This window comes from Chaetodon auriga, chromosome 14 (assembly GCF_051107435.1).
Source record: "Chaetodon auriga isolate fChaAug3 chromosome 14, fChaAug3.hap1, whole genome shotgun sequence".
NCBI classification, from domain to species: domain Eukaryota; kingdom Metazoa; phylum Chordata; class Actinopteri; order Chaetodontiformes; family Chaetodontidae; genus Chaetodon; species Chaetodon auriga.
The window spans coordinates 8685919-8698860 of record NC_135087.1 but is presented as its reverse complement, the minus strand read 5'-3'; the positions used below and the strand labels follow the sequence as shown (position 1 = coordinate 8698860).

The 12942-nt window shown below is 43.1% G+C and overlaps 1 protein-coding gene across 2 annotated transcripts; it reads left to right on the top strand.

The window, feature by feature from the left end:
* Positions 1-3716: 3716 nt before the first annotated feature.
* Positions 3717-12809, top strand: atg9a (ATG9 autophagy related 9 homolog A (S. cerevisiae)). Of its 2 annotated transcripts, none has more exons than XM_076748558.1 (20): positions 3717-3882; positions 4067-4248; positions 5212-5363; positions 5474-5517; positions 5641-5705; positions 5832-5981; positions 6550-6691; positions 6813-6953; positions 7050-7170; positions 7324-7499; positions 7593-7715; positions 8064-8251; positions 8949-9102; positions 9278-9457; positions 9620-9832; positions 9938-10170; positions 10338-10455; positions 10582-10852; positions 11075-11220; positions 11317-12809. In XM_076748558.1, exons 3-20 carry the CDS (start codon positions 5261-5263, stop codon positions 11323-11325), a joined length of 2577 nt encoding a protein of 858 aa, XP_076604673.1. In that variant the 5' UTR covers positions 3717-3882; positions 4067-4248; positions 5212-5260; the 3' UTR covers positions 11326-12809. The 2 variants fall into 2 exon arrangements, with proteins under 2 accessions (XP_076604673.1, XP_076604672.1); XM_076748557.1 differs by having other exon boundaries at positions 3732-3882; positions 4193-4248.
* The last annotated feature ends 133 nt before the right edge of the window (positions 12810-12942 follow it).

Below are 12942 nucleotides of genomic sequence, written 5' to 3'. Positions count from 1 at the left end.
GCTTCATTAAAACCTTGTCTTCATCAGTCTAAATAATGGTTTATGTGGTTTGCAATGACACACACAGATCCACAAACACACACACACACACACGCTATCGAGGAAATGCAATACTGAGCAGATGAAATCACTTAGTCTCTCTAATTTAATTTACTTTGAATTACTGGATATTAAACTTCAGCCAGCAGAGGGCAAACACTTCTGTCCACACCAGTAATGTTTCTGCGTTAGTGTCTCAGATACTCATCAACAAATCAAAACACGGAACACCTTTTAAGTTTAAAACCAAAATTAAATGATTTGATTTTTCTGTGCTTTCTTATCACCTTTATGAGGGCTTCTCCAGTAGTTTGAGGTCAGAGAAGATGGTGATGGAGCAATAACATCAACCTGTTCTATGCTAAGCTAAGCTAAGCTACGCTAAGCTAACCTGGCTGCTGGCAGTAGCTTTATATTTACCAGAGAGACAAGAGAGTGGTATTAATCTTCTCATCTATCGCTCAGCTGTGATGTAACTCCAGTTCTCTGACTTCCAGGTTGACGTATTTAGTCAAGGGAAGGTAGAGTTACTCTATATATTAAGCGTTTCTGTTATTTTATTCACTCTTTGTATGTCCACACGGTTTCTGTCTGTCCTCACACGCCACCATCTTTCACTTTACTGCTGTTATTGATTATCAGCTACACTGCTGATACTGACCATTGACCTTTCTGTCTCGTGAGCGAGTCTGAAGGACGTTTGTCTGTCTGGATGCACAACATTAATTCATTTTACGGTACACGGACAGCAGGGGCAACGTGGTATGGAGAGTAAGGCTGAAGAGACAAAGCAGACATGGAGAGACAAGTGCAGTGACAGATAATACTTCAATCAAATACTAATATTTGGATTTATTTCTTTTTTCCCTTTACAGGTACAGTTGCATCTCCACATTACAAAGGTGGAAGGAGAGTAAAGTGGCACAAATGAGCCAGTGCAGCCCATGCAGTCTGGTGTCAGAGTTCACCCCCTGGGGACAACTATACTGAACGATTCATGTCTGATGCACGTTTCCCCACACACACAAACACACAGACATCTATGATGTCATCCAATCTGCATGACTCACGCAGCACACGCACAGTTTATGTCTCTGGATTCAAAATTAAATCACATTTCTGGGAATAAAAGAGGACTAACAAAGGTCGTTTGGAAAGAAATTTACAAGCCTGGCCTCTTGTTAGGTGGAATAAACTGTAGGTGTTCAAGTTATAATCACTATCAGTAGACCGTGGAGTGTATTATTACTCTCATCTGGAGACAGCTGTGGTTTAAACAATGTATTAGGCCAACAGTGCCATATCAGCGAATTATGAATGAAAGTGTCCTCTCCTCTCCTCTCCTCTCCTCTCCTCTCCTCTCCTCTCCTCTCCTCCACAGGTTTATTCCATTAAGCTAGTTTTTTTTTTTTACTTTTGGTCTGATTACTATTTCTTTATCTTTCGCTGCGTCACATATTCTTAAACCTCACAGTGATTAAGATCTCTTGCTCATCTCCTACAAGGCAAAACATAAGCAGACATCAGGAATCCCTTTGTGCAGGTTGTCATCTATCTCCATCACACACGCACACACGGTCACACACACACACAAGAGTCATACATCTCCACTTAAATCAAACACAGACAGGAAATTGACATATTTTGTGTGTGTGTGTGGATGTGTATTGTTCACACTGTGGGGTCTCGCCTTCCACATGCAGACAAAAAGTCACTCATGGGCTCATGGAAAACTGCCCCATGAGCATCAGCAAGGAGAGGAAGACAAGCGACAATTTAAACTTCAAAGGGAGGATTAAGGAGTCTAACGTCACCCCCTGTATGTGTGTGTGTGTGTGTGTGTGTGTGTGTGTGTGTGTGTGTGGATCTCATACCTGCTATGTAGGGTTTACATGGGTGCACGTACAGGAAGGATCTAATTAAATTACTCCAGAGAGATGACTTCATCCTGATTCCCTTTTCCCTGCCCCCTTCCCAGCACCCCCCGCCTGCCACACCCCACCCCCCACCCCTGCCATCCCAGCACCACCCATGAGTTGCATGGCAGCATGACAGCACGTCTTTGGACCAAATTAGCTGTCAATGCAACCCCCTAATTCCCGACAGACAGTGGGGTAATTTAATCAGCCAGCTATAGCCTGCAGCAGAGCAGACATGCTTACACATACACACACATATGAAAGTCCACAATCATATCATACAATAACAAAAGGAGTGGTAAAGAAAAAAAAAAAGATCTGACGAGATAACAAACTTTACACATTATTTTACTTTTATGTGTCTGTTACCGTTTGGTGTTTATCTGCGAGTCGGCTGCTTTGTGACAGACTTTTTCTACTGGATTAAGATAAATGAAGTCTAATCCTAATCAGAACAGATTAAATTGCCCAGATCACTATAATAACCGGATTACACAGACTCCCCCAGACTCAAGACACCCCTGCCCTTTTTTAAAGCCTCCATCCACACACACACACACACACACACACACACACAAAAACAAACAGACACACTGTCAGAAATGGTTGCATCATGGGAAAAATGAGAGGGGAGGGATGAGGAAGAGACAGAGGGCTTTACTGTGGAGGTGTAAGAGAGAGGGAGGTGGAACAGCACCCTGACCTGTCAGTTAGCAAACAGTAATGACGTGTGTGTGTGTGTGTGTGTGTGTGTGTGTGTGTGTGTGTGTGTGTGTGTGCGCGCATGTGTGTCTCCTTCTGTTGTGTGTCTGTGTGTGAAAACAGAAACTTGCTTATTAATACACTTCTGTCTGGGGACACTGGGTAATGAAATCGTCATTAGTAAGTTCAATACACAAAGGTGCATGTAGCCTGCACACACACACACGCACGCACACGTACACATGCAGTGATTGGTGTTAACATTGTAACTAATGCAGTGACACAGTGAACAAAAGCCCAGCTGTCACTCCAGAGGCTTAACAATCATACATGAATATTCATCACAGCAGAGAGCGACAGAGGGTCTGCTTGGCTTTCCAAAGCATCACCTCGGTCCAGTGGAGTCAGCTCCCGAACCTCATGGAGGCTCAACGAAACATGATGCACACACAAAGCTTCAGTGTTATTAAGTGTTGTTAGCCACATAGTAAGAATGTCTGTAAAGCCATAATGTATTGTATTATTGATATTGTTATCCCTTTTTAAGCTTTGAGCACACTTACATATAATAGCACAATATTGGGAATGATGCATAATTTGTGTGATCATGTAGTACAGTTGATCATAAATAGTACTCTAATTAACCATGCTCCATTTTCTATTATGATATAAATCAACAAATAGTCAATGACGAAAAATATGAAAAATAAAAGTAACAGCTTTGCAATGGCAATGATAATTGTATATATAAGAATAAATACTATATCAATTAGTATAATGCTGATGATTATTATTAGTTTTAATGTACATCTAGACTTTTCATGAAGCAGCATCACCAAGGGTACACCTCCAGTATGACAGTACCTCTGACAGTATTGTAGTAATACTAATAACGACCAGGTGGTGGTAGTAAAGAGCCATTAAGTCAGCAGGGAGACTCATGCAGGGCGTGTCGCTGACTTCCCTTATCTATCCAATGTTTTCTTACAGCCCGCCTCTAACTGCATCTGATTGGCTGCTGCTCTTGCCGTTAAGGAATTCTTTTCATGATTGGATAACGCTCCTGTCGCTCAGCTGTGACGGACGCCACACTGCTAGCTATTTCGAAAATGAAACTGGCGTCGAGGGAGCCAAAAGAAAACGAAAACAGGACGATAGTCAGATAAAATCCCGGTGGATACGCTGTTTTAAGCTAGCGCAGCGGTGGGAGAAGAACCCAACGGTAAGGACTTCCTGCGGATTTGAGAGGTGGCATGTTTCATGTGAGGGAGGCAGGCCTCCGCTGTCAAACCACGACAACAACAACACCTGAAGCAGTCCTCCTGTTGTGGCTTCGTTACATGTGTCGCTGCTAGCTTACTTAACAGCAACACTCAGATATTTCTGTTGTTTTTGTGTGTGTGCAGTGCTGCAAGTTGCCCCTGCATAGAAATATGTCATAAAAAAAAAAAAGCCATTTCCTACAGTCTGTTGTGGTCCTGTGTTGGATTGAAGAGGGCAGCTTTAAGGGGAACGTCTCTTCCTTTTTCCAGCTGGGAATGTTGAGTCAATACCAGGGCTGGAGAGGACACACTGTACTGCAATGGAGGTAAGCATATTTGTGTAGCTGGCACATATGCACACCATCCTTTTTCAGCCGATAGCATGAACTACATGCCTAAGGAGGGCCTTGGTTTGTGATGTAATGACTGTGCTGGAAGGACAGTCATTACGCCATAAAATAGTTATTGTAGGCGGTTAAACCAGAACTTAAACTGAATATGCAGTGAATATGTGGCGTCTTGAGAAATGTGTAGCCTCTCTGTAAGTAATTCATATTGCTCATATTCATATTCATAGTGTTTTTTTCATTATTGCACTATATGTGTCTGTGCTGTTAATGCTCTTGTGTATGTAGTTTTAATGAAAGTTATCTCACTGAACTTACCTGGTTAAATAAAGGTTTATTAGTTTTTTGCAAATCATAATTGATATTATTATCTACCAGGAGGCTTTTAGGTTTTTGTTGGCAGGTCTTGGTTTGAGTTTCATTTACTGTTTGTTCCAGTCTGATTGACAAGGGCAGGTGCAACATCAAGGGGGTATACCACAAGTTTTCTGCACTCAGGAGATACTCATTTCATTTGCACAACAGGAAGTTTGCTGTGCTTCTGCGGCACGTTTTCTATAACTGCTCTTTCTCAAAATGTGTCAAGCTAGTTCAGTAGTCCAGAGTTGCATTTTTTGGTAAAGAGGCTTTGCACAGGAAATCTAGTTTTGAACCCCTTTGTGAGAAAGAAACCAGCTCCTAACCTGTGACCTCCCCTCAGAAGGCAAAGTACAGTTTTTTTTTCCCTCCACATCAAGGCTAATGTAAATGTGGAGGCCTCAATATAGACTGCAGGGTGTACAACATGTTTTCCAAATACAGGGTGTACAAGTGTTATAATGTGTTGATTATTAACCAAAATCTGATGTGTAAACTTTCCTTATATTCCTCTCTCTTCTCATCTGTCTACCTTCGACCCTCTTACCTTCTCCTCATCTCTCCCCATCATTTTCTGTGCTCCAGTCTGTAGCAGTGGGCTTGGCTACTTGGTGAGACTGAAGCTGATGTCACTATGGCGCACTTTGACACAGAGTACCAGCGCCTGGAGGCGTCGTACAGCGACTCTCCCCCCGGAGAGGAGAACCTGCTGATGCATGTGCCTGAAGGAGCCAAATGTATGAGATGCGTACACAAATCACAAACAAACCACGACCTTATCAGTCAATCAGAAACATTTGATATCTAACAACAACACCATTCATGATTTATTGAAAATCTTTTGCAGCTCAATGGCACCACATTGAAAACCTGGACCTGTTTTTCCAGAGAATATCCTTTTACCTGGTTTTGGCATGTATTCCTAATGTCTAGTGTTCTGAGTGTGTTCAAGTTTTGACTCAAACAGTATTGCTAACCTGAGATGCAGTTACAATATTCCTTAATGTCTATTACGTTTATAATCTGCACCAGAAGAATGGATTCACCTGTATGCTGCTGGGAGAGATCTTTGAGCTCGTGTACGTATCCTCTCCACCAAAAATGAAGTTTTTGAAGTAATCTTGGCTCAGTGCTTGATGTGTCCTATACATGTGATTTCTTACTTTCTCTCCTGCCCTGTCCTCCTCCTTTCTTTCTCCATGCAGTCAGCTGCTGTTTGTGGTTGGCTTCACAGTGTTCCTAGCTAACTGTGTGGACTATGACATACTCTTTGCCAACAAGTTTGTAAATCACACCGATTCATCAAAAGTCACCCTGCCAGATGCCTTCCTCCCAGTGGATGTCTGCAGTGCCCGGTGAGTGTGACGCTTTAGTCAACTTAGTCAGCTACCAAAGCTGCAATGTGTCATAAGTTATGTGTCATAAGTTATTTACAAAGTTTTGCTCCAGTGTCTTTAAATTATAGTCCTATCAGCCACAACATTAAACCCACCTGCATAATGTTGTGTAGATCCCCCTTGTGCTGCTAAAACAGCTCTGACCCATCGGTGCATGGACACTCAGGTCCTGTGGGTTGTGGGGTGGGGCGTCCTTGGATCGGGCTTGGTCTGGCACATCCCGTTCCTGAGCAGTTTTCGCAGTGTGGTGCGCTGTATTGTCCTGCTGGGGGAGACCACAGCCATCCGGGACAGCCCTTGCCATGGGGGGTGTGCTTGGACTGCAGCAGTGTTTAGGTGGTTGGTATGTGTCAAAGTGACATCTATACATTTGCCAGGACCCAAGGACCAAGAGTGATGTTATTTATGTCACCCGTCAGTGGTTTTAATGTTGTGGCTGATGTATTAAATGTGCAAAGCATTTAGATCTTAACAATGTTGACTACTTACATCTTTCAGTCATACAAGTAAATGTTTTGTCCCGCAGTATTCGAGACAATGCATTTGTGATCTTTGTGCTGATAATCTCTGGGGTGTTTTGGCTACACCGCCTGGTCAAATTCATCTACAATGTCTGCTGCTACTGGGAGATCCGGTCCTTCTACATCAATGCACTCAAGATGACCATGGTGAGACAGAGTAATGTTTGCCAATCATTATTTGAGGGGTATTGAAGATTTGTTTTGTTGGCAGATTCACATAGAATGAGTCATTGTATCCACTAACCTTCAATGTGCCTTTTCCTTTCAGTCTGAACTCCCCTATGCAACATGGCAGGAGGTTCAGGCCAGGATAGTGGAGATCCAGAAGGAGCACCAGATCTGCATCCACAAAAAAGAACTGACAGAGCTCGACATTTACCACCGCATCCTCCGTTTTAAAAACTACATGGTACGCTGTTTGTTAGCTGGACTATTCATGTCTGACACAGCTCCTTGCAAACATAATGATAAGGTGTGCCAAAGCTTTCTTTGTGTACTTCTCTAGGTTGCCATGGTGAATAAATCACTCCTTCCTGTGCGATTTCGACCTCCTGTACTCGGCGAGTGTGTGTTCTACACCCGGGGTCTGAAGTACAACTTTGAGCTCATCTTCTTTTGGGGGCCAGGTGTGTACATGTTCTGTGTGATTCCTACAGCATGTGTCTGCATTTCTATGGTTAAATGAACCATTTGCATGCATGCACTCATATATTTGCCTATTTGTCGAGGTTTAGAATTACAAATGACCTTCCTTGGTTTTTTTCTTGGTTGCACCAAAGGCTCTCTGTTTGAGAACGAGTGGAGCCTGAAACCAGAGTACAAGAGGGGAGGTAACAGGCTTGAGCTGGCAGACAGGCTGGCATCCCGTATTCTGTGGATTGGGATTGCCAATCTGCTGCTGTGTCCAGTCATTCTGGTGTGGCAGATTCTCTACGCCTTCTTCAGTTACACAGAGGTAAGTGGTTCACATGCACATACAAACTTACACAATTCCCTTTTCAGTTAGTGCTCTAGGAAATAGTTTGTGTGTGTGTGTGCGCGCACGTAGGTGATAAAGCGAGAGCCTGGCTCCCTGGGCGCGAGATGCTGGTCTCTGTATGGACGATGTTACCTGCGTCATTTCAATGAGTTGGACCATGAGCTCATGTCACGTCTCAGCAAAGGCTACAAGGTCAGTGTACGAGCTTGATCCTGACAACAGTTGATGCTGTTAAGATGCTTCTCCTCTGAAACCTACTTTTATAAAATGGGTCCATTTTGGGACACCTACTTGTTATTTTTCTTTAAATAGTAGTAGTAGTATTAATATCATGCTCTTAAAGGGATAGCTCAGGTTTTTTTAAGTGCAGTTGTATGACGTATGCATCCATAATCAGTGTATTACCTACAGTGACTGTAGTCGGCGGCTGTGCCAAACTATCCCTTTACTGCTTATACTGGTGCCTCTTATACTGGAGATAATAATTAAATCTGTTTCCTTCTTTTCCTTTTGTTCTTTCTCTGTTCCTGTTTCATTCAGGCTGCATCCAAGTATATGAACTGTTTCCTCTCACCTCTGCTGACCGTGGTTGCTAAAAATGTGGCGTTTTTCGCCGGGTCCCTTCTGGCTGTCCTCATCGCCCTGACTATCTACGATGAGGATGTTCTCGCAGTGGAACATGTTCTGTCGTCGATCACACTGCTTGGAGTGTGTATCACGGTCTGCAGGTAGAGATTACTGTCACCCAGTTAATCTGTACAAATATAACGTTTGTATCGACTTAATGGTTTTATTTACACAGACTGCAGCAAAAATGTAGCAGCTACTCATTTCAGTTTGAACTAAAAAAGATCAAATTCATAACTTTATCATTATTAATCACTATAAAACTGAAATGAAACGGCAAGCATCAGGTACAAATTTAAAACACGAATGTAAGACACAAATCTTCAACTTTGGGGAATGTTAGGGCTTTTAACCGTGAGCCATTTCTTTATTGCCCTGTTAAAGCCACCCAGAGTTGTAATCCCGTTAATGCTCTCCAGCGGCTTATTCTGCTGTATAACTGATGAGTATAAGAGGGTTTCCTTCCTTAAGCTCTCGACTATTTGAAGCCTAATTAATAGCTGTAAATTGAAAGAATGAGGTATTTGGGAGCCTTCCCACGAATTGCACGGTGAGGAAAAATCCAGTTCTATCAATACTGATCATTATATATTCGCAAACAGTAGGATCTAATATGTGATTTGTTTTGAGAAATCCTCACAAAGAAATGTTGTTTTTTTTTATCTTAATAAGAATGTTTTCAGTCTTGTATACTCCAGACTTATAAGCACATTTCCACAGAGTAGTTAAATCTTTTCCTTTGATTTTGAATCTCTTTAGTTGTTCCACTCAGTTCTTCTCCACGACCTCTCTCTTCAGATCATTTATTCCTGATAAGAACATGGTGTTTTGTCCGGAGCAGCTGCTGCGGGTCATCCTGGCTCATATCCATTACATGCCTGACCACTGGCAGGGCAATGCACATAGATATGAGACCCGTGACCAGTTCTCCCAGCTCTTCCAGTACAAAGCAGTGAGTATGATTACTGAACAGGGAAGAAATATCAAAACTCAGAATAATTGCATGGGAATTAACTTGTCAAATCTGTGTTGTAGGCCTTTTCCACGGTAGACAGTATCAATCAGAGGTTCAGTGGTTTTGATGTGCCTGTGCACAGTTTTAACCCTTCCCCTCTGTTTGCTTCCAGGTGTTTATTCTAGAGGAGCTGATAAGTCCAGTGGTGACTCCCATCATCCTGATCTTCTGTCTGAGGAGGAAGTCTCTGGAGATCATTGATTTCTTCAGAAACTTCACTGTGGAGGTGGTCGGAGTAGGAGACACTTGCTCCTTTGCCCAGATGGACATCAGACAGCATGGACATCCTGCGGTGAGGAGCCGCCTCATTAAGAGCGGCCACACAGACATACACAGATAAAGACACTTTTGCAAATAGCTAAATAAAGTACAGACTGTGTGAGATGCATTAGATTCATGAGTGAATGAGAGTCTGTGTGTGTCTGTGGGTTGACCCTCTCTCCTCCCTCTGTAGTGGATGTCAGAGGGGAAGACAGAGGCGTCTATCTACCAACAGGCAGAGGACGGGAAGACAGAGTTATCTTTGATGCACTTTGCCATCACCAACCCCCAGTGGCAGCCTCCACAGGAGACCACACACTTCATCAGCCAGCTGAAAGAACGAGTTCACAGAGAGGCCACGGGGGCTCCGTCAGACACGCATCCACTCTCCCTGTCTGAGTCTGAGGTACAGTGATAAACTAACAGTCTGTCACAGTAGTCAAAGGTCAGATTTCATCACATCTTCAAAAATGGATTTTCTCTCTTGCCTCTTCTCCTTTTTCTCTTATAGCCAAGGAGCCTCATTGCAAACCTCTTGGGAGGTCCCTCCACCCTGACCTCCGTTCATTTCGGCAGGGACAGCTCGTTGACCAATCACGCAGCAGCTGGCATAAGCGATGGAGCATCTGCCTTACGCTCTCTCTCCCCAGTCAGCAGCAGTCTTCACCTGAGAGGCAGTTTGAGTGTCGCTCACAGGGCTGCTGGCCACACTTCAGCCATGAGCAAAGCAATGGCAGGCTCTGGGTAGGGAAATTCTGCTTCTGAATTCTGCCTCAGCTCAGTTCCTTTCATGCTGAAAAAAACTCATAAACGCTAATTAATATTCAGTGTTCTCCTTTCTTTTTCTCATCTTCCTTCTGTATCACCTCCTCTTCATGTTTTCTCCACATTTTTGAATTCTCTGTCCGTAGCACTGATGCCCGGACTGTGAGCTCAGGCAGCAGTGCATGGGAGGGTCAGCTGACCAGTTTGGTCCTGTCAGAGTATGCCTCCACTGAGATGAGCATCCATGCACTTTACATACATGAGGTAATTGTGCGTGAGCATGTGTGGGAGTCACAAACTGGGAGTAAATGGCAGCACACTCACACATTGGTCTTATTTTTAATATCTCACAGCTTTTCATTCATTCTTCTATCTTTTTCTTCCTTGTAGCTACACAAGCAGCAGTCCCGTGGCGAGCTATCCCGTCACACATGGCACAGGCAGGAGAGTGACGAAAGCAGTGACAGCGTCCCAGACGAAGTGAGGAGCGAGCCCCACCCTCACTCCAGAAATTTCCCCCGCTCTCACACTTTCCCCACCACAGTTCCCAGTCCCAGTGCCATCCCCACTTCAGCCTCAGCCACCTGCAGTACCATACTGGGCCAGGAGGGGGCTTCATCACAGAGCAGCACCCAGCGGCGCTTCAGTGGACCCACCACAGGTCTTTTTGATGATATCTCCATGTTTCATACCACATCCATTTGAATGGAATCTTATTTGAGCCCTTACTTTTACCAGTGGTTCTGTACTCCTTGGTTTAGTCTAAAAACTATTTACTTGTAGGACTTAGTATTTCATTATTTGTTTACATTAACTGAGGGCTGAATAGGTGCTAATTGCTGTCTCTTCTCAACTATTCTGTCTATGCATTTCTGTTTTCCAGACTCTTTCAGCGCAGGGGGGAAAATAGTGAGGTCGGCCCGTGTGCCCATGGGAGGGTGGGCGGAGGAGGGTCAGGCAGCATCACGACACCATGACCCGCTACCAGAGGAAAGTTCAGAGGATGAAATGCCTCCTCATATCCATAAGGTGAATGCTGTCTGTGTGTGACTTGAATGACTATGTTAATTTGTCTGTGTGCACTACAACTAAATGGACATTTTTGATCTCTTTCTCTCACTTTAGGTTACATAACCAAGCCATGCGAATAAGTGTGAGCATCCCACCCTCTGTAGATAACCAAACATCCTGGTTCTTGACCACACAATTGTCCAGGATTGACCCTTTGATAGGACACAGATGAAGATGGGCATGTGCAAGTGTGGTGTACCATGATCTCTCCAAACACTCAACTAATGACCTGGCCAGGTCACGACTGATGCCACCATAAACCATTTAAAGATACTATATTACTAACTATACATGCCTAAACAGGCAAACAGGGTACATATCTGAAGTTGTGTATCAGAAGAGGACCTCCAGGATCAAGTCATTTTTAGTCGCTGTTATACCATCAGAATACACTACAGTTTTTTGTAATGTAAAAAGATTGCATAATGAAGGTGCATGTGTTACTGTGATGTAAACAGAAATTTTGAACACGTTAGCACTACTAGAGGTATCCTTGGCACTTTGTCGCTGTAAACCCAACAACAAACAAACAATTTGCCTAAAATGTGTTCAGAAAGTTGTTGGTAATACACTGACTTTCATTGCATCTGTTCTTACACCAGTAGCAGGTTTCAGCTTGCATTCTGCCTCTTAGCAAAACATACAAAGGCCTCAAACAGTATCAAAGTCACTGTTCAATGTTATCGCTTGACATTTTTTAATAACATGTTTTACTCCACATTTTCTGATTGCTTTCTGCATTCACTGCATTACAAAGTTCATTTGAGTTTTCCTAAAATTTCTTAAACTTCTCCCAGTGTCTGCCTCCATTTGCACTAAAAGATAATTGTACAGCTTTGCCCGGTATTCTGCACACACCAACGTACTTTGTAAATAAATGTTATTTCCCCAGCAATCATTCAGAATATTGAATTGATCAAATTTACACAATTAAAAGGCCGACATTGCGGACACATATTAATCTGATTTAACCCAGGTTTTTTGCTGTTTTTCAGCTCTTGCAAAAGCGTGCAACAGACAAACAAGACTGTTTTAAGCATGTAATATTGACTCCTGTGCCATACAGAAAGCCCTCAACCACGAGTGCATGGCTGTCATCCACACATTTCTTCTGAAGAGCTGTAACTCATCCCACAGTAAGAACACTGTACAGGACATTCCTCCACTTCTGATTAATCACAGCATGACTCTCCTGCTCCCTGTCATTAAGCATCAATTCTTATGCACTTTAATAATGCGTTAATGCAGAGGGTGTCACTTGTTTGTATGTGTATGTTTTCATATATATATTTTGTAATTATTTATCGAAGGGACGTGCCATGATGATTGACAGCTGTGATTCAAGGTCGTGTGTTCTGTTGTGTACTTGGATGGGGATAAATCACTGGCACACCGTTAACCTAGACTGATAATGTGGTCATTGATGAAGGGATTCACTGCGATGTTCTATTAAAAGTGATTGTGTCGGAATTTTTTTTGTTTTATAGATCATGTAAAGTACCATTTTGTACAGCTGTAAATTCATCCATTAAAGACTAGGCAATGTTTTTGTCTGTAGACTTAAAAGGCAACTACCACGACAAGATGAGACGGATGCTGACTTTTTGAATATGGCTGCTGCGTTAGTCGCTTTACGTTACACATGAGCCGACGGCTAATCGGCTAGTGTTAGCATACGGC